The 21,121-nt window shown below is 43.9% G+C and overlaps 1 protein-coding gene across 3 annotated transcripts in view; it reads right to left on the bottom strand.

Moving 5' to 3' along the window:
• syn3 (synapsin III) overlaps nt 1–20,914 on the bottom strand; it is an 89,104-nt gene extending 68,190 nt beyond the window's left edge. For 2 of the 3 annotated variants that reach the window (XM_086058473.1, XM_086058476.1), the window contains exons 1-2: nt 20,760–20,914; nt 8,177–8,638 (exon numbers count right to left, since the gene is read on the bottom strand). In XM_086058473.1, the coding sequence (XP_085914599.1) occupies nt 8,177–8,583 (407 nt within the window). In that variant the 5' untranslated portion in view covers nt 8,584–8,638; nt 20,760–20,914. Of the gene's footprint in view, nt 1–8,176; nt 8,639–11,350; nt 11,456–20,759 lie in introns of all 3 variants that reach the window. The other variant, XM_086058474.1, reaches the window with a different exon arrangement.
• Nucleotides 20,915–21,121: the final 207 nt, after the last annotated feature.

The following is a 21,121-nucleotide window of genomic DNA, read 5'->3' as shown; positions in this document are numbered from 1 at the left end:
AGTAAACACAAATCCCTGGCAAACTCATGTTTTAATCATCATTGAAGGTGTTTAAGGGGGCAACTCTTTGGATTGTTTATTTGTATGCAGGACGAATTGAGTGGAAATAGGAAGAACATTTTTCTATAAAAAAAAAAGAAAAAGAAAGTCCTATGTGCATTTCTCAGCCCATTTCAAACCGTTTTGCATTTCCCAGTCCTCAGTGTTGAACTCTAACCCCTTGCAGCCGGAGGACTGCCAACAATCTGTCAAAGGCTTCAGGCTATACGGCCATGCGTATACCGCCCGCTACATGTTGGAGGCCTTCGGTCACTGGGACAAGCTATTTGGGATTTGCCTCTCGGCCTGTTCACACCAAAACAAGCTTTCCCTTACAACATTTCGCTCCCTCGTTCATTCTCCTTCATCCACCACACGTCCTTTACGATACATTCAATATGGTCACGGAGGGAGAATCTTGTCAATAAGAGCTCCCAGCCTTCAATGACTTTAATGCTTAAGATATCATTCACTGTCATTTGGAAGCTGTGAATCTTCAACATAACTGACCTACATACTACACTGGCAGTGCCCCGTAACCCAGGCTCCCCACAGTCGAGAGAAAGTGCGGGCCATCCCAGAGGCCTATTGGCTGAAAAAAGCTGGAATGCGTTGCAAAAGATTGCTAAATGTGTCGTCACTCGGGGCCATGGCGCTAATTCACGAGGCGCTCGGTTTTGCTCGTGTTCACATGTAAACATGGAGCTCAGGGCAGAGGCCCGGAATTTCTTTCTCTCTTGTGCCCACGCCCGCTATGTATTGTAAACTCCACTGCTATTTATTTATTTATTTAAGGAGAATACTTTTGGTGGAGAAGTTTGTGTACAATTCAAGTTCAATAAAGCTCACAGTCATCAACAATTGGCAGTATTTCCTTCACAAAGGAGATGTGGGGGAAAAAAATCGGACAAAATATCTGACGGAGAGTCTTATCCTATGTAGCCTGTCTACTTTAGGGCCACAGTATATTCATTCAATTTAGGACGGAAATTGAATATTTGTAGATTTTATTATTCTGCCAATATCCCATCGACTGATCGGACAAAAATTGGCTTTGCTTTAATAAAACAACGCATGTGAGGTACATTCCAACCAACAGACCGAACAATCATCCATCTATCCATTTAATTACAAAAAAAAAACTTTATGCAGCTCCTTTACCAAAACTGAATGGGGCATTTCCTGCCCTGCCTGATTAAATGATCAAGCCAAACAATAATGAAATATTTAAAAAATTGGGAGTTGCTTCTCCAGCCCTGTAGGTGGCGGTAACACGCCTCAAACTACTGATAAACACATTCAAGGAGAGGAAGGCATGTCTGCAAGTTTCATCCAACCAACCAAAAATTGAAAAGGCTCTTCCATCCCTTACATGTTTATGTAAAAATCTACTCTCTAAAAAAAAAGTTGGATCAAAAATAACACAAATATGGGTAAAACATGGACCGATCCTCTACTTGGGTCAATATGACTCAATTTTGAGTCAAGAAATGGGGCTTTTAGTGTAAAACAACCCATAAGTATTGGTCAGATCCTTTACTTGGGTCAAAAAATTGGGTAATTTTGTATAAACCAACCCAGAAAGTTGGGTGAAATTCACCTATAAAGTGGATCGGTCCAATTTGTATCCATAATTGGGTTACTTTTCACTCAACTGTTTTTAGAGTGTAGGCCTACAATTATCACATAATCCAGTTCTTACTTTACACAGTAATTTTTCATAGCATTCTTGGATTCGATGCTGATCATTGGGGCATTACAGTGACGTTCAGTAGTTCTGTGAATTACACCAAGCAGTGAAAGCATTTCCAGAGAAAGTCCAAAGTATCTGCTGCTCGTATTATTCAAAGTGCAGTGCAAACACAGGGACAGATACTTGGCGGGGTATTTTGCGTCTTGTCTGAAGAGAGACGTCGGGGCAAAAGAAGAAAAAAGAAGGGCTTGGTGTTGGTGTTGATGTCGGCGATGCTCTTTGAGACTTTGCTTCGGTGCTGTGTAGCGCTTTTGTGCGCCATTCGTTGCCTTTCAGGATGGAGCGGCGTTTCCCCAGAGACCCCTGACACTTGACTGGAATTCCCAGGAGGAAAATTCAGTCCTGAGGCAGAGAGCGATAGATGTTCACCGTGCCTTCCAGTACTAAACACTAGGGTTGGGCGGTAAAACGGTAATAAGGTATCCCGAGGTGTCCAAATATAGCAACGGTGTCACTGTCAATACAGTCATTAAGAAATAAAATAAAATGCAGCCTGCAGCGTATAATGACCTATTGTGATATCAAACTAAATTATTTGATAACACGACATTTGTAATTGTTTTCAAAATTACTAATACTATAACAACTAATATTACTATAACAGTTTAAAACTAGAAAAATTTCCGCGGAAATTTTGAATGGGCCTGCTGACTCGCGTGGAAACACGCAATACTTGGAGCAATAAAAATACAATTTAAACCATTGAAATCGGTCAAGAAATGTGGAAGTTAACCATAATCAACTAAAAGTATTACTGCCCCTTTAAGAAACATGCACATTCACGCACATACATTTGATTTTAACTAACATTGAAATGAGATGAACAGTTAAAAATTTAAACCATTGAAATCGGTCAAGAAATGTGGAAGTTAACCATAATCAACATCAACTAAAAGTATCTTACTGTCCCTTTAAGAAACATGCACATTCACGCACACACATTTGATTTTAACCAACATTGAAATGAGCTGAACAGTTTAAAATTTAAACCATTGAAATCGGTCAAGAAATGTGGAAGTTAACCATAATCAACTAAAAGTATTACTGCCCCTTTAAGAAACATGCACTTTCACGCACCAACAGACGTCACGCACCAACATTTCATTGATTTTGTATAGGATACGCACACTGCAAACAAAAGCCTCTCACGACTTAACGGTTGAAGATGCAGATTCCAGAAATGGCTCGTTAGAACGGCAAGGGTTTGGGGAACGCGAGCATGTTCTCAGTTTTTTAATCGGATGAAAAATGACCAAATGAGAGCAGGTTGAAAACTTATGATTGATCGAAAATGAAGAGGGGAAAAACGCCGAAATTAAGATGGAAAAAGAGGTGAAATAGTCAGACTTCTCCTCGCTCAAAGTGAAAATAAAGGTACTAAATGACACCTTAGCCAAATAAAAATAGGTTTGTCAGAAACTAGACACTTGTGGCTACAAAATGTGCGAATTTGATGTCTAGTGAGCAAAGATTGTGGCCATGGTGACGAGTTGAAGTGAAACTTGAAATAAATTTTTTCCCTGTCTACACTCTGATTCTTAATTGGTCCGCTCAAGCCCATGCAATACAAACCAATGTGATAAAGGCTATTTCACTCACTGTCTTTGAACCCGCACAGGGGGGAGAGCTTTCATTCCTTAAAAAATTTTTTGACACTGAACTAAAGATGGGAAAAATTCCAACAAAATGAGCTCAAATTCATATCGGTCGGTTAACGTATGCGCGTGCAGCGTGTCTTGGAAAAGGGTGCTTGATTGGAGTTGATCTCTTTCGGTTTCCCATTCATTCCTATGGGACTTTTTTTTGGGAGTTTTTTGGGAATAGCGTCGCCATGGTAACTGGGAATTCTTATAAAAATAATAGCGCAGCGAGTCAGATCGAGCCGCATCGTTTGATACCTCATTTGTGCCGGTGCGATCTACGGTACGGGCCGCATTTTTGCGGAAAATAATAAACCCTTTTTCCCTTTTTCTAGGATAGTAATATGTGCCTTCTGCTTTGCAGCAGGCCCATAATTAATAGTAAGCTCAGACGGAGCGAGGCAAAATGGCCAGTCATTACAGCTCGGTTAAGCGGTCCCTTAAAAAGAAAAAAGAAATGCAACTGCTACAATTTGGCAGCAAATGTCGATGTGGCCTGTATGCAAAATCTGCGTGAGGACTGTAACGGTACGAGATGGACTATACTCATCTGAGGAACGATATCCCCCGCTCACTGCTGCAAAGACGTAAGTTTGTCGCCGCGCCACAAAGCGATTTTATTTATAGAAAAGATCAGTAAGTGATTTTGTTTTTGTCCTTGGACACACATGAACCCGAGACCGCGGCACACAGGTGAGTGTATCTGTGCTTGCTCTTGGGGCCCAATAGGTGGTGGAGGCTGCGTGCTTATGTTTGTGTGTCGCGTAGATGTCGAATGTACACCCACAGCGGGGTCTATTAAAAGAGTCTAGTAAACCGGGAAACAGTTTCTAAGTGTGGAGGACCGTAGAAGTTTGTGCGCATCCGCAGGGTACAATGTATTCTACGTAATGCTATCTGAGCTTGGCTCTGCGGCGTAAAAGGAGCGCGTGCACATCAGCTACACATTTCAGCTAAAGATGTGCTGTCATGGAGTGACAGACATTCAAATGCGCTTCATCACACTAAAGATTATTACAAATGCAACCGGAGCACACAGTGAACAGATCTGTGACCATTAACTTCTAGACAGATTGGCTGTTAGCGCAAGATAAGTCTTTAAAAAAAAAAAAAAAGTCTAAAATTAGCAACGGTATTACCGTATATGGGGACGATAAAACAGTGTCAACATTTAAATACCGCCCAACCCTACTAAACACAGCTCAGAAACACAAAAGGAATCTGATTTGAGGGCATCATCACACCTATATTGCAGATACATCCCATTTGGGTATATTGGCATGAGTCGAGCACTTTCATTTTGATCCATGGGGCTGCTTCCTTCAAGACAGTTCCTCCATAGACAATGAGATGACTTCAGTTTCGCCAAAGCAGATTTTACATCGTTCTTAAAGTGTGACAGTAAAAACGAACATCATCACGACACGGAAGCGTTACCAAAGCAGCAGGCAAATATCGGCCCGCTCTCTTTTTTATGACTAGAGGATGTCACAAGCTTGAAGCATCCAGCTGCAACTGTCTACCAGACACTTATTACATTTTATATTAAAACTACTTCAGAGTATTGGAAAGTACTACTTATTTGTCTAGTATTTGGGTAGTGTGGGTTTCACTAAGGGTCCTGCATTGAAACTGTAAAACCCTCAAGTCAAAATTGTATTTTCTTACTTTGAATCTAGTCAAGACATTGATGCAATGAAAAGTTATGGGGGATTATGTACACTATACAAAACAAAGTTGCTATACTATACTACCATCTGTTGGCCAAAAATGTTCACTACAACACAAATACCAATCATTTTTAGATGAACAACAGTGCCACTAAGTGGTCATGTTGAGGCTCAGCGAGCCCTTGATTTGTATCCATTTTCTCTAGTGTGTTCACCAGCCAATCAGAGGACACTATTGGACAACGCACACTCACAGCTATGGACAATTTAGAGCAGGGGTGCTCAAGTTTGGTCCTCAAGAGCCCCTAACCAGCCTGTTTTCCATGTTTCCCTCTTGCAGCACAGCCAAATCTAATGATCAGCTAATCAGCAAGTTTTGCAGAAGCCTGATAAGGATCCTGATCATGACTCAGGTGTGTTAGTGGAGAGAAACATGGAAAACAGGCTGGATAGGGGCTCTCGAGGACCGAACTTGAGCACCCCTGATTTAGAGTCGTCAATGAACCACTATAAAGAAAAACCTCAATCGATTTATTAGTGGTAACTCTTCATCAACATTTTCTATAATTTAGTCCTCTCAGCTATTAAAACGTGAATATTAATGAGCTATGGATATTACAAAATATGACAAATGTGGTTACAGAACTGAATGTTGTCCTTTTGAGGTGAGTGTCTCTCCGAAGAAAGGCTGACGCACTAACATGCTCCAAGGATGGCGATGATCTTCTGTGAAGTGATTTCAGAAACAGCGAGGTGTGAAGAGGCCCACAGAGCCCGGCGGGGATATCAAACTAGGCGGCTGAGAGAAAAGAAGATGCTCTTCCTTGCAGGGAAGAACGGTAAGCAATCCTGCAATGTTCATCATATGGCTGTCAGCGGGATGGATTCCTTTAGTGATCATTTTTAAACCTAGGCTTCATCCCCGCAGAGCCTTTAGCGATGCTGTGTAATGATCCCTGATGATGATAATTTCAAAGGGCTGGAAATAGCGAGTTACACATCAGCAGAGGTTGAGGCTCCCTGTTGATGTCAAGCTATAAAATCAAAATTCAGGAAAAGGAAGAGCCGTTCATTGATTTGGTAGTTGTCAGGCTTCTGTGATCAACCAACTGCTGCACATTTTGAGAGGAGATATCAAAAGTATCTATTCCATTAAAGCCTCTTTATGATAGTTGGGATTTAGATTTAGAGTAAAAAAAAACTTGTTACCCTGGTTTTTGTTCAAATGAAATTACATTAAATAATAATTTGAAAAGCTGTCATAAAGTGTCAACTTCCTATATTTCTATCAAACTATTACACTACCATACATTTAGAAATTTATAAATGCAAGACAGAGAAGCACGATTAAGAAGAAAAGGCCTGCTTGACCCATTTTTTTTAGCCTGAGTACAAAATGGTGGTATAACACCTCCCCATCCAATTGTCAGCCTCCATTTAACAGCTTATTAAAAGGAAAAAGTGGCAGAGTAGGCCTTGCATGGCAACCAATGTTATTGTTGAGTTTAAAACTTTAGAGCAACAGACAGGCAGACAGACAGATGGATATATAGCTATATAGCATTGAGACGGGATTTAAATTAATTTCAATCTAATCTGAACAACAAAAAAAGAATAGCGTTGCTTGATGGTATGTGGTATATCAGGGCATACAGTCAACACCCAGTCGCCCACCCAGAAAAATGTATAATTGACCTTTCGCAAACCAACGGCCAAGCTCCTCCCCGCTCCATTGAAATCCATTGTAAAATCCATCCACAAAACCTCTGTGAGCAGCCATAAAACCCTACCCCAAAAAAATCTAACAATCTGTGGACCTCCAACAAGGAAAATGGTGAAGTGATGTGCACATGGATTGTGGAAATCGGACATGGGTATCCCAAGAGTACAGTTCTTTCCATTCCCTAAACCAAAATTACAGCTGGAGCGATGTCTTCAATGGATTAAGCAGTGTGGACGGCCTCATTCCCAGCTAAATGTCTCCAAAATCAACAAGTATTCCTACGTTTGCTCCAAGGTAAATTGGGATAGGCTAAAACCATAGCGCTAAACTAGCAACTGAATGAGCTAAACTTGTTGTCAAATACACAGAGGCAAGATCATCCACAAAACTGGAATCAAAATTATATTTAGGATTATTTTATATGATATATTATCAGGATATCATTATCAAGCCATTCTTCATCAAATTCGGCGAATGCTTCCCCGTTTTTGGCCTTGTAAAAATACAGTTTATCTTGATGATTGTTATTAATGTTAGCTGGGTAAAAGTTGACGTCCTAGTCGGTAGTTTTCGCTGACTCTCATACTGTAAGATCTGTGATGTTTCAACACTAAGTGAACATAGCATCCTAAAAGGCACTTCCAACTTAATTTGTTTTCATCTTTCAAGTAGCATTTTGTGTTAGAGTAAACAACTGTTCTGCTCCATACAAAGGGGAAAAACAATCAGTTTACTGGTATAATTATTAAAAATGGGAGTTATTTTGCAGGATTACAATTTCCACGCTGAGAGACGCTGTTGTTTTTCTACTGGATTTATCTTGAAAACTGTATGATTTAGTCTCGATAGTTGTGACGACTGCTTTTCTGCATATTTGAATATCATGAATATATCCTTCCACTTTGCCTCCATCTGGAATATATCGCACTTGTATTGCTCCAAAAACACTCAGTGACATGCTATGATATGTTTATTGCAATTGTACATAAGGCTGTCACACCCGGAAGCGTCAACTGAAGGGGGGGCGGGGCTTTTACGAAAGGTCAATTTCCTATAAAAGATGATGGCAAACAATTGTTTTCCCTATTAGACATAGCTAAGGCCTGAGTAAATGAAGCCTCCCCTCAATTCAATATTGTTTCTTGGCACCAAGATGCCAGCAGATGATGCCAAAGCAATATTTGTCTTTAGTTTTAATATTATTTAAAATTTAGTTTAATGTGTCTAGTTATCGTGAAAGATTGTTGAATTATACTGACTGTTGTTTCAATTGATGTGTATATTATGTTGGTTACCTTTGGGTACATGACGGGGGCAAAATAGCAGCCCGATTTTAATACGAGGTACTCACCAGTCAGTGTGTTGATCATCAACAATTAACAAAATCTTGGGTTTGCGGATAACAGGCTTAGGAGGCTGACTGCTTCCCGTTGGTGCTATCTCAGAAATCGCCGCTGCCGTCACCGCTGCAGCTGTTGTCTTGGCATGTGCAGCGGCAGCGACATTCTGCGCCATCTGGGCGCTCTTCACCACGCTGGAGAAAGAGCTGAGGAAGCCGCCCGTGCCGGCGGCCTGGCTCGGGGCTAAGCCCTGAGTCGGGGCCGGGATGCTCGGAGGCTGTCGCCGCTCCGTGGCCGGGGAGGCCGGGGAGGAGGTGGAGGATCCCGGCGGGGTCGGCCTCTGCAGATCCATCATGTAGCCGTTGGGGAGGTTGGCAACGAAGCTGCTGTCTGACAGGCGCCGGCGAAGGTAATTCATGGTCACTGCGGCTGGTACGGTGCTCAGGCCAAAGGAGGTGTGCTGGCAAAAAGTCCTACAAAACAGAGACTGACATTTAATTATACTGCATACTTGCATAGGCAATTAATCATCTTGTTAGACTGGTTTCTCAGCAATAAGCAATAATCTCGGGTCAATTTGACCCAAATGTTTAATGATGAAAACACATCTCAATAAACATTAACTGCATTAACTGCTTTTTTGCAAATATTTGAAATTACAATTAGTAACTATTTGTAATGGAAAATATGTCATGTCTTAAATGGGTCAATTTGACCCAGAATGTTTAATATTCAAAAACCAACCCAATAAACATAATAAACCAATTTTTCAAAAACATCTTGTTTTCATTGCAAATATGTCGAAACAAACCGTTTTTTGAAATTATTGTTTGTTGGTCTGTTGGTGACAAGTTTGATATTGAAAAGCTAACATTTGTTGTTTAACTTGAAAGTTGGGTCATTTTGACCCACAACAGACCAGGAGGGTTAATACGCACAGCCCAATTCATTGCCTTCACCTGTGCTAATGTCACATTTTACTTGACATTATGTGACAATTTTGTTTAATGATGTGCAATTTGAGCATTTATAAATAAAAGTTTGAAACTGCTGATTAACAAGATTATATATTGTAATTCTAAGGGCCACAGTATTGAAATCCCCTCTCAGAGCAGTTGTACGCCACTGCCCTTTACATTGCAAACAACAGGCAAAATAAGTACATTTTGAATATTGGTACACCTTTTGTATTGAATCACATTAGATGCTGATAAGCGCATGAATCTGTTCAAAATCACGCTCAAATTGGAAAGCAATAACATTGGCATTTAAAATGACATTTCAAAAATTGACTTTATTCACACTATTCTGTTCTGAGTCACGCAAATATCATTCAGGCCCGTGACCGTAATTCTTCATATATAAGAGCCTTACACCTAATAAATGACGAAAACGCGCCACAGTGGTGAGAATGAACGCCATTGGCCATTATGACTTTCTTGTTTTGCATGGGCTACCCTGTGTATGATGGGAGACAACTCTGCGCTAATGATGTGAAGTTGGGAGTGCAGATGTGCATATTTTTTGTTTGTGGAGCAGACAGAAGCCCGTGAGGGAGGAACTGTTGGGGATGAAAACAGTTACATAACATGTGCAAGCCAACGTAGCGGAGAGCAGCGAGAAAGCAGACGAGCCCCCAAAACCTGATTCCAAAGTAGCCCGATTCCACAGGAAATGACACTTGGATGAGAGGGAAGCACTAGGATTACTGCAAATGTTGACATTTCGCCAGACGAAAGGAACCCGGCGGCGCGCCAGTCGGGAGGGCGTCCCAGACGCCAGACAAAGGGAGCCCGGTGGCGCCGGTCAGGAGGGCGTCCCAGACGCCAGACGAGGGGAGCCCGGCGGCACCGGTCAGGAGGGCATCCTGGACGCCAGACGAGGGGAGCCCGGCGGCGCCGGTCAGGAGGGCGCCCTGGACGCCACATTGGAGCAGAAGGCGGCCGTGGCAGGAACCGCGCCGCCCAGGCACGGAAACCAAAAGGCGGCCGCAGGAGGTGCGCCGCCGGAAGCGGAGCAGAAGGCAGCTGCAGGACGTGCGCCGCCGGAAGGGGAGCAGAGGACGGCCGCAGGGCGTGCGCCGCCGGACAAGAAGCAGAGGACGGCCGCAGGGCGTGCGCTGCCGGACGAGGAGCAGAGGACGGCCGCAGGGCTTGCGCCGCCTGACAAGGAGCAGAGGACGGCAGCAGGAAGTGCGCCGCCTGGCCACAATCATGGACTTGAGGCCACCATGGAAGAGGCGAAGAGACTTCACACGGCAGAGGCGAGGACGCCCGGGGCTGCAGCGGCAGAGGCGAGGAGGCCCGGGGCTGCAGCGGCAGAGGCGAGGAGGCCCGGGGATGCAGCGGCAGAGGCGAGGAGGCCCGGGGCTGCAGCGGCAGAGGCGAGGAGGCCCGGGGCTGCAGCGGCAGAGGCGAGGAGGCCCGGGGCTGCAGCGGCAGAGGCGAGGAGGCCCGGGGCTGCAGCGGCAGAGGCGAGAAGGCCCGGGGCGGCAACGGCAGAGGCAAAAAGGCTCGAGACTGAGGCTGCTGTGGAGCCGGGACTGGGACTTGAGGCTGCCGTGGAGCCGGGACTGGGACCACATCAGCCTGCCGCCATTGGGGTTGGTGAACACAGGAGACACGAGGGACTGAGGATACAGGAACTAGAGACTCAAGACTTGAAGAAACCTGACGTGGTGAGGAAAATGGTGGGGAATGAAGTGGTGTAGGGACAGGTTTGAGACAATTACTTTTTTACAGACTTATTATGTGCTGAAAGAGATACGGGTTTTTGTGGCTTGGAAGACGTGGGGTGACGTGACTTGAAAAAGGGGGCTGACGTTTGTGAAGAGGATTTGTAACCTTTACTTGGACGCGCCCGCCGGCCACCACGCGGAGGTCCCGGATAGATGGCCAAACGGGTGCCCAAGTGAAGGTCACGTTGAACCGATGGTGTGGGGATGGGTTCCTCAAAAGAAAAATGGGTCAAGAAGTGAGAAGGACTAGAAAAAACAGGGAATTCAAAATCTGAATCAAAATCATCGGAGTCAGAGAGAAGATTAACCAAAACCGGGGCATCTTCGTATCAGAAAGGTCAGAATCGGTATCTAAAACGATAAGGCGGTAACTCATGTGACACACAAGGAGGACTATAGGACACGAGTGAGGGGGGCATAGACGAACGAGAGAGAAAATAGAACCTACAAGAAGAGGGAGGTGGTGGTCGGCAGGCTGAGGGCTAGCTGGGTGTCACCATGTGCTTCCCGCCGGGTCCTTTCTTGGTCGATTCATTCTGTCAGGATGTGGGAGCTTGAGGACCCAAATGCGGGAAGACAGAGCGAGGAGGCAGAGGTTCAGTCAAAAGAGGGATTTAATTCAACCAAAAACAAGGAGGTAAACGATGTACTGTCCAGAAACAAAAACAACAAACTCCAAGAAGGCAAACAATGCAAAACATGGGGGGGGATGGGGTACAACAAGGCAAAAAACTGGCAGCATAACGGGAGGAAAAAACAATGAATCGACGCAGACAGAGGTGAGACAGGAGTCTAAATACACACACACACACACGCACACACACACACACACACACACACACACACACACACACACACACACACACACACACACACACACACACACACACTAACGACACAACAAGACACACCTGGGGCAAGACACAAATGGCTGAGGGCACTGATTGGTTGACACGAGGAAGGGCAGGATTACACTTAACAAGACCAAGGGAGACACACAAGGAAAAACAGAACCCAAATATGACAGTAGCAACATACACAAGGTAGGCACTTGCTGGGACACACTAAAAATAAGGACGGAAAAAAGTCTCTTATCGCTTACACGCAAGCAAGTTTACATCTGAGCAATCAACTCCAACCAGTGCGAGAGAGAAGCTGGACCAAAAGAAAGCTTGTCTTGTCCATTTTAACTACCGCATCATTATAACCCGAGCAGCATGCATCCGTAATAACAGGTTTGTTCACTAATGACACGCAAGAGCAGAGCGTCGTGTCACCCCAAACTGTTGGATCCCTGCTGATGAACAGTGTGTGTATGCCTCATTCCTTATTTAAGAATCTTACCACAGATACAAAAACGAGACCCACTCCAGTCAATTTGCCGTTTGCATAATCAAAACAGCTGAGCTGTGTGACACTAATTACCAGAAGATAGGCGGCCATGTAAATTCATGTTCACTTGCAATATCAAAACTGATTTCAATCTTTAACCTCAACTTGCACAGCCTGAATATAAATGACCATCGTGCATATTTACTTTCACATGATTGGTGGCATTTTGTGACCTTTTCAATGGCAATTATTCAAGTTTAGATTTTTACAGCACACGAAAAGACAGCATAAAATGTGATAAAGCACCAGTAAGAGCTTTTATTGGGTGGTTTATGTTAATATACCAGCTCACTTCATTAATGGATTCCACTAATAATTGTGTCAGGCGGTGGAGTTTGGTGGAGGACCCAAACGCAAGGAAGCAGGGCAAGGAGGCAGAGGTGATGGACAAAAAAAAGGAATTTAATTATTCAAAACAAAAGCAAACTCCAAATGGCAGCAAAACAAAACGTAGGGAGGACAAAAAGGCAAAAAACTGGCAGCATAACGGGAGGAAAAAACAATGAATTGACGCAGACAGAGGGGAGACAGGAGACTAAATACACACACACACACTAATGACACAAGAAGACACACCTGGGGCAAGACACAAGTGGCTGAGGGCACTGATTGGTTGACACGAGGAAGGGCAGGATTACACTTAAGACCAAGGGAGACACACAAGGAAAAACAGAACCCAAACTTGACAAATTGAAGAAGAATTGATATATCTCAATCACTGAAGGACGGATTTCCCATTTGACTATCAGATTTTCTATGGTTTGGTTGAATATTTTGTTGTTTAAATAATTCTCTTTAATATGTCAGTTTTACAGTAAACTTCAACGGGGAATGAATAACAGTTTGAGCATGAACACTGCCACTTTTTTGGATCACTGCATGAGTGAGAACAGGTGCTCGGGAAAGCAGATTTTTCACCTATTGCGCGTAGCTCTGCAACGTGTCCCCTGCGATAATGGCGAGATAATGATTGTCTAGCCTTTCCTTTTAGCACCACCACTTGTTTTTTAAATGAATGCGTAATATTACTGAGGATACACTTCATTTTATATCAGCTTGTATTTAATTGGGTCAGGTTAGATGAAGAAATCACAATTATCTCATGTATTTTTTTATATGCAACGGTTTTAACAGTCCCACAGTCTTCAGTTATACATGTTTTGGTCTACTCTAGACTACCGTACACTAGCATGCTACAATGCTAAACTAACAAGCTAAACACTGTTACCATTCAAATGTTTCCTGAAATGTAACGGCTGAGTGGGAAACAAATACAGGTCCCTCCCTCAAATTGATAAGTATATTGTCTTAACAGAGCTTAACTTAATTTTTCCTCCTGTTTTGGAAATGCTAGTCTTCATTCAAGTCCGACTCCCAGCTGATTTTGAGCATGAGGTGGGCTCCAGCCAATCATCGATTAGCTAACTGGACAGTTTCCCCGCCAAAAGTCAGTGAGGCAAATATTCACTGAATATTATCTCCAGGCCCTTGCTGCAAATGGTCCTGAACATGGACGCCGTAATTCCACATTCAGTGGTAGGCAATAAATAACACGCTTAGAGGAATGAGCGTGTCTCCCCAGCGAGAGCAGGAGCAGCCCAACATGGCTTTTATTATTCATAATAGTCTGAGCTGGGCATTCAGGAGTAGAAGCAGCGGGCACAGAGGGGTGGCTGGATTCAAGAGAGGAAAAGCAAAGAGGAAAGACCACAAGGGTAGTGTCTGACCCACTTTGGGCACTTCAGCTAATTCCACAAACAACAACGGACTAGCCACTTGAAAACAGATGCTAAAGAATTATCTTGGATTTCTTCATCATCCACGTAGGCGGGAATCAAGACAACACTGGCCGACCGGGACCTCGAATGCCACTAACTAAACCACGGCGCGATTGCTTTTGTTATGTGCATCATTTTGAGAAACACATCCACCTGTGTCGACCTTGCACTAAAATATACTCTTGAAGAAGGGATTTCAAAATGGTCTGATTGATCCCCCAGCAGTGAAAATATGATTTTTTTGTCTAACATTAGGACAATGGATAATGTAACTGGCTGCTGTTAAATGAATCTGACCAAATCAGATTTCCATTAGTTCTTGCAAAGTTATTACTTGCCATGAGTACATTTTCACCATGGTGCTACGCTTCCGACCAAATGCAAACAGGTTAAGTAAGCCAAAATCCGATACAGAGGATGAGCATCAACTTCCTGCTGGTTTTATCGACCATAAAGCGTTCGCTTTGCCACCCGTGCGGCTCATAAAAGTGCTGGTTGCAAATGAGTCGTTAGGTGATAGTAGTCCGATGCGGTCGCTGGGCAACCTTGCCCCTCGTGTCATTTACAATCTTACACGCGACAGAAGCCGGCCTAAGTGACAACATTTGAGAGAACCGGGATGTCAACACATTGTGTATTTAACACCTTCTTGATGTGACTGAATGGATCAAAGTGTAGTATGTAACAAAACAGCATTTAGAGGTTTATTCGTTTTGAATCTACAGTTAGGTTTTCATTTTTTTTCTTTTTTTTTTCTAAAGAGCTCAGTATTGTTCATTCGGTAATGTCATCATCATTGCTCTTTTATTTATTTTTATTTTTATTTATTTTTTGTTGTATGTGTATGTGCGTGCGTGCGTGCGTGCGTGCGTGTGTGTATTTGTTAGCTCACCAAAAACCTATTAGAAAAAATCCCATACCGTTCACCTAAACCGAACACCGCCGTCAGGAGACCCGAGGAAACAAAGGAAAGTGAAATCCAGCACCGACCAGACACCACCCACTGGGCCACCCACCAGAATTCTTCCCCAACCCCAGAAACATCTAAATTCCAACAAATCCAAAAAAAATCAGGGAGACCTCAAGAGACCGAAGGAGAGACTGAGGAAAGGAAGGAAGGACAGACGAAGCCGAGTGAGATCCACAGACACCAGCCTCCACCGATTCAATGACCTGAGGAGGAAGCAAATTGTGTCTGAGTTTCGATAGATGCTGGTGTGGCGGATCTGGCATGCATGAAAATCTCCACCAAAGAGGGGAGCCGTCGACCCCTGCCAGGACAGAGCAAGCGCAACACCTCAGGGCCCCCCAGGCCGCGGCAGCGCCAAAGGACGACCCCCGGGCCCCACCAGGGCCACCGGCCGGAGAGCAAACCCAGGAGCAGGAGCGCCCCCTACCCCAACACGGCCCGCACCCCCGACCCAACGCAGCAGGACGGGGCACTGCAGGCCCGCCAGGCACCCCACTGGTCCACAACCCACGCACCCCCCACGACCCCCACCCACCCCCGCCATCCACCCCAACCCAGCCCCAACCGCCCCCAGGCCACCAAGCCCCCAGACACCCCCCCACCCCCAGCACCCACGCTCCGATCCACCCGCCTCCCAGGCATTTCACTGAGTGTATGTGGTGCATTAAAAAAATAAAATAAAATAGGGGGGGGGCGGCGGGGACACGGACAGGGGACCGCAGCACTGCTCTATAACGCGGTCCCCAACTGATGGTACCCCCACAAGCCCCCCCCCCCCAGTTGTGTGGTGCATTAAAATTGGAGGGGAGTTGTAGGGTGAAGACGGTATTTCCAACCTACCCCACACCCCCAAAGTGTGTTATGTGCCCTATATGTCTATAAAAGTGTATTGTGCAAACCTAGTGTAGTGAGTTAAGAGGAGCGACCAGCGGGCCGACCCCCCCCCCCCCCCCCCAGGCGGGGGCAGGAGGCGCACCCGCCCACCAAGCCCCCACCCACCCCACTGGGACCCCGGCGGGCATATTGGACCAGCCCGGCGGGGCGATAGGGCTCACCCCCCGGATACTGGGGCCCGCCCGAGGCGCCAGGACGCCCACCGGAGCGGGGCGGGCACAACACCAAACCCCAGCCACCCCCGCCGGCCCCCGGAGCACCGAGGCCCGGGCCATGGATGGAGCCCCCGGCCCAGGGGAGGGGAAGGAAGGCGTACCGGGGAGGGGGAAGGGAGGGGGGAAGGAGACGACAAGAAGGGCAGGGGGGAGCGGCAGGGCCGCAGAGAGAGGGGGAGAGGAAGAGGAAGGGTGACGATGGAGAAGGGACAGGGAGGCGGAGGACGGAGAGAGGCAGCAAGGGGGGGGAAGGGGGAGGGGAGAGGGAACCACGGGGCACCCCGGCGGCGCCGCCCTGGACACCAGGGAGAGCCCTGCAACGCAGCACCCCCCAAGAGACCCAGGGAACGGCCAGTTAGGTTTTCTCATGCATTATTAATAGGGGTGTTTAAAAAAATTATTCGGCAATATATCGCGATCTTACAGTGTGCACCTCTCGAATCGATTCGATATGTGGCCAAATCGATGTTAAAACATGAATTTTTTATGGACATGTTCAACAAAACGTCTTACTTAGGGTTAGGGTTCACACGATAAGCATGGAAGAATATATATATTAATGGACCATTAAGCCTTAATATTTTATTTCAATGCTGTTCAAACATTAAACAGATTGCAACAGATTAAGTGGCTCTCAGTTATAAGCCTGAAGTTTCAGATAAATAAATACATTTTCATACAAATCTTACAGTGTACATGTACAAATTTACTGATGAGTATTTTCTAAATTTTAGTTTAAAAAAAATCTCAGTAATCAATTTATAGATCTGTATTAGGATTAATCGGTATCGAATCGAATCGTGACCTATGAATCGTGATACGGATCGAATCAGCAGGTACTGGCAATTCACACCCCTAATTATTTATACCAATACTAAAAAACTGACAGAATTACAATGCCAAATCCTATATTTCTCTACAAGCAGCCATCTTTTTTCTAATATGACTGAGCATGTAAAAACTCACGTCGTCAACTTCTCGCCGTCGCTATTGTAGTTTTCATCCCGCAAGTTCTGAAGCAAAAAGTATCTTTTGGGAGATATTCTCGAAGCAATTTGGCTGCCGGAGGTCTCGTCTCAGAACTGAGAACTCTGACAACTGTGGTGACAGAACACTGGAGGCGCCGGAACACTGGCGAGCTGGTAAGACACAGCCGAGTCATCGGTCTGGGTGACCTCAGCGTGCTTCTCGCTGCAGTCGCCACAATAAGATGCGAGAAAAGCACTCTGGGACCGCAGCCGAGACGAAGACAGGTCTAATGACAACAAGCCTCGGTTAATTCAAAGGACAAGACGTTTACTGCACACTTGTCAAAACTGGAATCTGAAAAGATGGATCAGTGCTAGCCATTCTTTCATAAAATATGAAAAGTTCAAGTGATAAAACATTTGTTTGTATTACGGTTGTAATTTAATTTACTGACTTATGTCTATGACCCACTTGTTTGATAGAATTTTGGAGAGCTGTCATGGTGAACATTAAAAGACTGCATGTCAAAATGTTTAGTAAGTGAACAACTCTTACTGAAGTAGACAACTACTTTCTTAGTAGATCATGGTTCAACTATCTATCAACTGTTTCTGTCTCTGTTAGAAATGTTCCAAATATTAATAGTCATCATTATTATATTTGTATATTTTCCATATTCCACGTTAAGAATAGAGTGACGTCATTGTATTTACTTCTGTGATTCGTGCATTGCATTCTGGGTCCATTACTTGTTGTGCAGCGGTTACTGTGCAGTTGGACGCCGCCATGACAGAATGTGTTGCGGGCTGTGGTGATCGTGTGCGTCTTTGACCAAAAAAACACACATTGAACCATACATACATTCACACACACATAGATGATCAGACCATGCATACACAGGACTTCAGGATTACGAGCATCCATAGTTAGCCACAGTGCCTGCATCATAGCAGCCCATGCTTGTATGCCTGTATGCCTGTACACTAAAGTGCAACTACTGTAACCGCCTCTTGCTGATGTTCCTGGATTAAAGCTGCCAATCCACATCTTCGCTCCACTGTTCCTTTGTGTTCTGACCGACACCCCGAGGGCGAAAAGAGATACTATATTTGAATCAAACCTATACAGTCCAAACCTAGCCTCTCCAACAGTCTCCTTTATGTTATTTTATGGTCCTTTGAGTCTGAAATAAAGATTTTATTCTTATTATTATTATTATTATTATTATTATTATTATTATTATTATTATTATTATTATTATTATCATATAAGACACAAAAAAATGTCTGTATAATAATTTTTATATTGTTAGACTTTTGGCTTAGTGCCTGTAATATAGATGTATTTATTGATTGTGCTTAAAAAATAATTGAAAATTGAATCTCAATATTGAGGGCAATTAGATTTTTTTTAAATCATTAAGCCTTAAGACTCAACATTACCTATACTATACTAAATCATCAATTTATTCCACACAATTTCCTAAAAATCCATTAATCGACTATTAAAAACATCCTTCTCAGCAAAGGTAGCCCAACTCAGATTCATTTCTGTACAATGACTATCATGTTATTGATGAATCCCCCCCACATAAAGACACTTAGCGCATCGATCCAGAGCTCCATTTCAAGCTTAAGTCGTGTGCACATTTGTTGCGCAGCTTAACCAGAACAAAAAAAAGGTCAGCGTCTTAATGAAATGATCATTACAATGAAAAAGCAGTGTTGTTAGTGGCCTTCAGGCTGAGGAGGCAGACAAAGTAATTGAATGATAAACATTTGGATCAATAATTCAAGTCATTTAGTCAGCTGTGCCAGTGTCGCTATAATCAATATTCAGGGCTTTGTGCTTTTCACCTGATATGATTGACAGCTAATGACCCCCTCGGAGCAGATGTTTAGTTTATTTGGATTTTTTTGGTTTGACTGGTGGCGATGGAAAGAAATGTATGCAATTCGTAAGGGAAAGTGTTCAATTTCTCAAAGCCCTTTTACGAGGCTGCATCAAGCAAAAATGTGAAGGAGGACAAGTATACTATATTGGATCAATACACTGATACCAAATATTGATCGGTTATGACAGGAATAGCAACACTGACACTTGAAATATTGCTATAATGCGTCTACTTGATTTTTATTTTAAGCCTCTCCTCCTTTCTAGCGATTACCTGTGCTAAAGTTGGCGATTAAAGATAAAAGGGTTAAAGTACCACTGACACTAAATAGGAAATAGATGATCATCCATTAATCAATTGATTGCGTATTAATGAATTGTGCCTGGAAGCCAGTAAGGCAAAATGGAGTGCACTAATTGCGCTGTTGATTCCTGCTCGTTTGTTGCCTCTAGAAGTACAAAATGATGTCAAGCAATGAGAAGTCAACTTTTAGCACAGATTAGCATGCAAATGATGAACGCAGACACACATTTAATTGCCATGTGGGCATACTGTATCAAGCAAAAATCAAAGTACAATGGAGTTAAGTTCATCTTAAAGAAAAAGACGGCCTTTGAGTAAGCACTCATCTGATTGGCCGAAGTTTGCTGGCTGGCGCTTGTAAGGACATTTTCATTTATGTTCATGACACTTTATTGCGCAAAGTCAATTTTGTTGCTTATTGTGCTATATACTTCAAGTATATGACACATTAGCAATCATTTGTGCTACTTTAGCACGTAACATTGTCAAACGCAACCTTACGATGGCAACTTAGCTGAACATTGTAATAAGAAGTGAATGCTTAGCAAAACACTGCAGCTCTGCTTATATCTGGCTTTCATATGAAGCTTCAAAGTGGTCCTTGAGCTCTGGAACTTTGACAGTGGCTGAGAAACTCATGTGGGAGTAGTCATTTTGTGAATTCAACCTGGCTTGGTTAACCACAAATGTTCATAAATACACAGATACGTAACTAAATATTTACGAGGTTGTTTAATTTCACATTTGATGATAAAACAGGCACTCTATGACCATTTGTTTATTTTGATAGGGGAAGTGCTTCTCGACCCTGTTTGTGCATCATCAGTTTACCTCTACAGTATGATGCATTTCACAAGTATAAATTGTGATATAAATTACAAACTTACTCAGTGTTATGACTTGGAAATAAGATTACTTTGCCACATTTAATACGAGCATGACACATCAAACTTTACTGCACACGCTGCATCACTTGCTAAGTTTTTACTTTAAGTAAATGACATAACGGACTCCCCTTTGTAATTTGAGCAGCAGCCTGGAGGTTGTGCAGTTTGTCTTTCTTCCGCCTTAAAATGTGAAAAAGTGGGAGTCCAGGTCGCCATCACACACTAATTAATAGCTGCCAGCCCCCCGCCCTCCGCCCCTGGCGTGGCACCAGCACAGAGCGATGACTGCACGGGCTAAAGGCTGCTGAGGGAATCCCTGCGGAAAGCTGTCGTCCATCACCCCCAGCACGCCACGGCTGCCCCCGAAAACTAGCTTGACGCAGAATATAGCCCCTGCAACCTCCTGAATTTGGCTGTGGCTGCTGGGGAAACATGACAACGGTCCAGAAGGGAATGGTGTGTTTTATTGCTCCATTGTGTGAGAGGATGGGGCAGCTCGCGACAGGAACCTCCCTCGGTGCATTTGAATGGGAAAAAAAATAAAATAAAAATTACCTGAGAGGTTGACAGTGACGAAAGAGACCCTTCCTTCCGCTTCTTTTCCCCCCCTTCTATTTTAGGGACGCTGCTGCCTCTTTGCTATCCTCTCAGAAATTCCAAGTAACCTGGCCAAGTCCCCCACCTTCTCTCTCGCTCTCTCCTCCCTCGCAATGCACTCTGGGAAAGAGAAAAGGGATGCGTACATTACCGCAGTATCTCCTCAACGTTGATTGGACAGGAGGCAAATTGAGGGCGTGGTTAGTGAAACACAATCTGTTTGTTTTTTTAATAACATTAGACTTGTATGGGATTTGCTTGATTATAGTCAAATCGTTTATGAAATAGGATTTATTTTGTGTTTAGATTTTTATAACGCT

Source organism: Leptonotus elevatus, chromosome 17 (assembly GCF_054856555.1).
Source record: "Leptonotus elevatus isolate MCC_2025b chromosome 17, RoL_Lele_1.0, whole genome shotgun sequence".
Classification (NCBI taxonomy): domain Eukaryota; kingdom Metazoa; phylum Chordata; class Actinopteri; order Syngnathiformes; family Syngnathidae; genus Leptonotus; species Leptonotus elevatus.
Note: the sequence above shows the minus strand (reverse complement) of the source record. Positions and strands in the feature narration are given on the sequence as shown.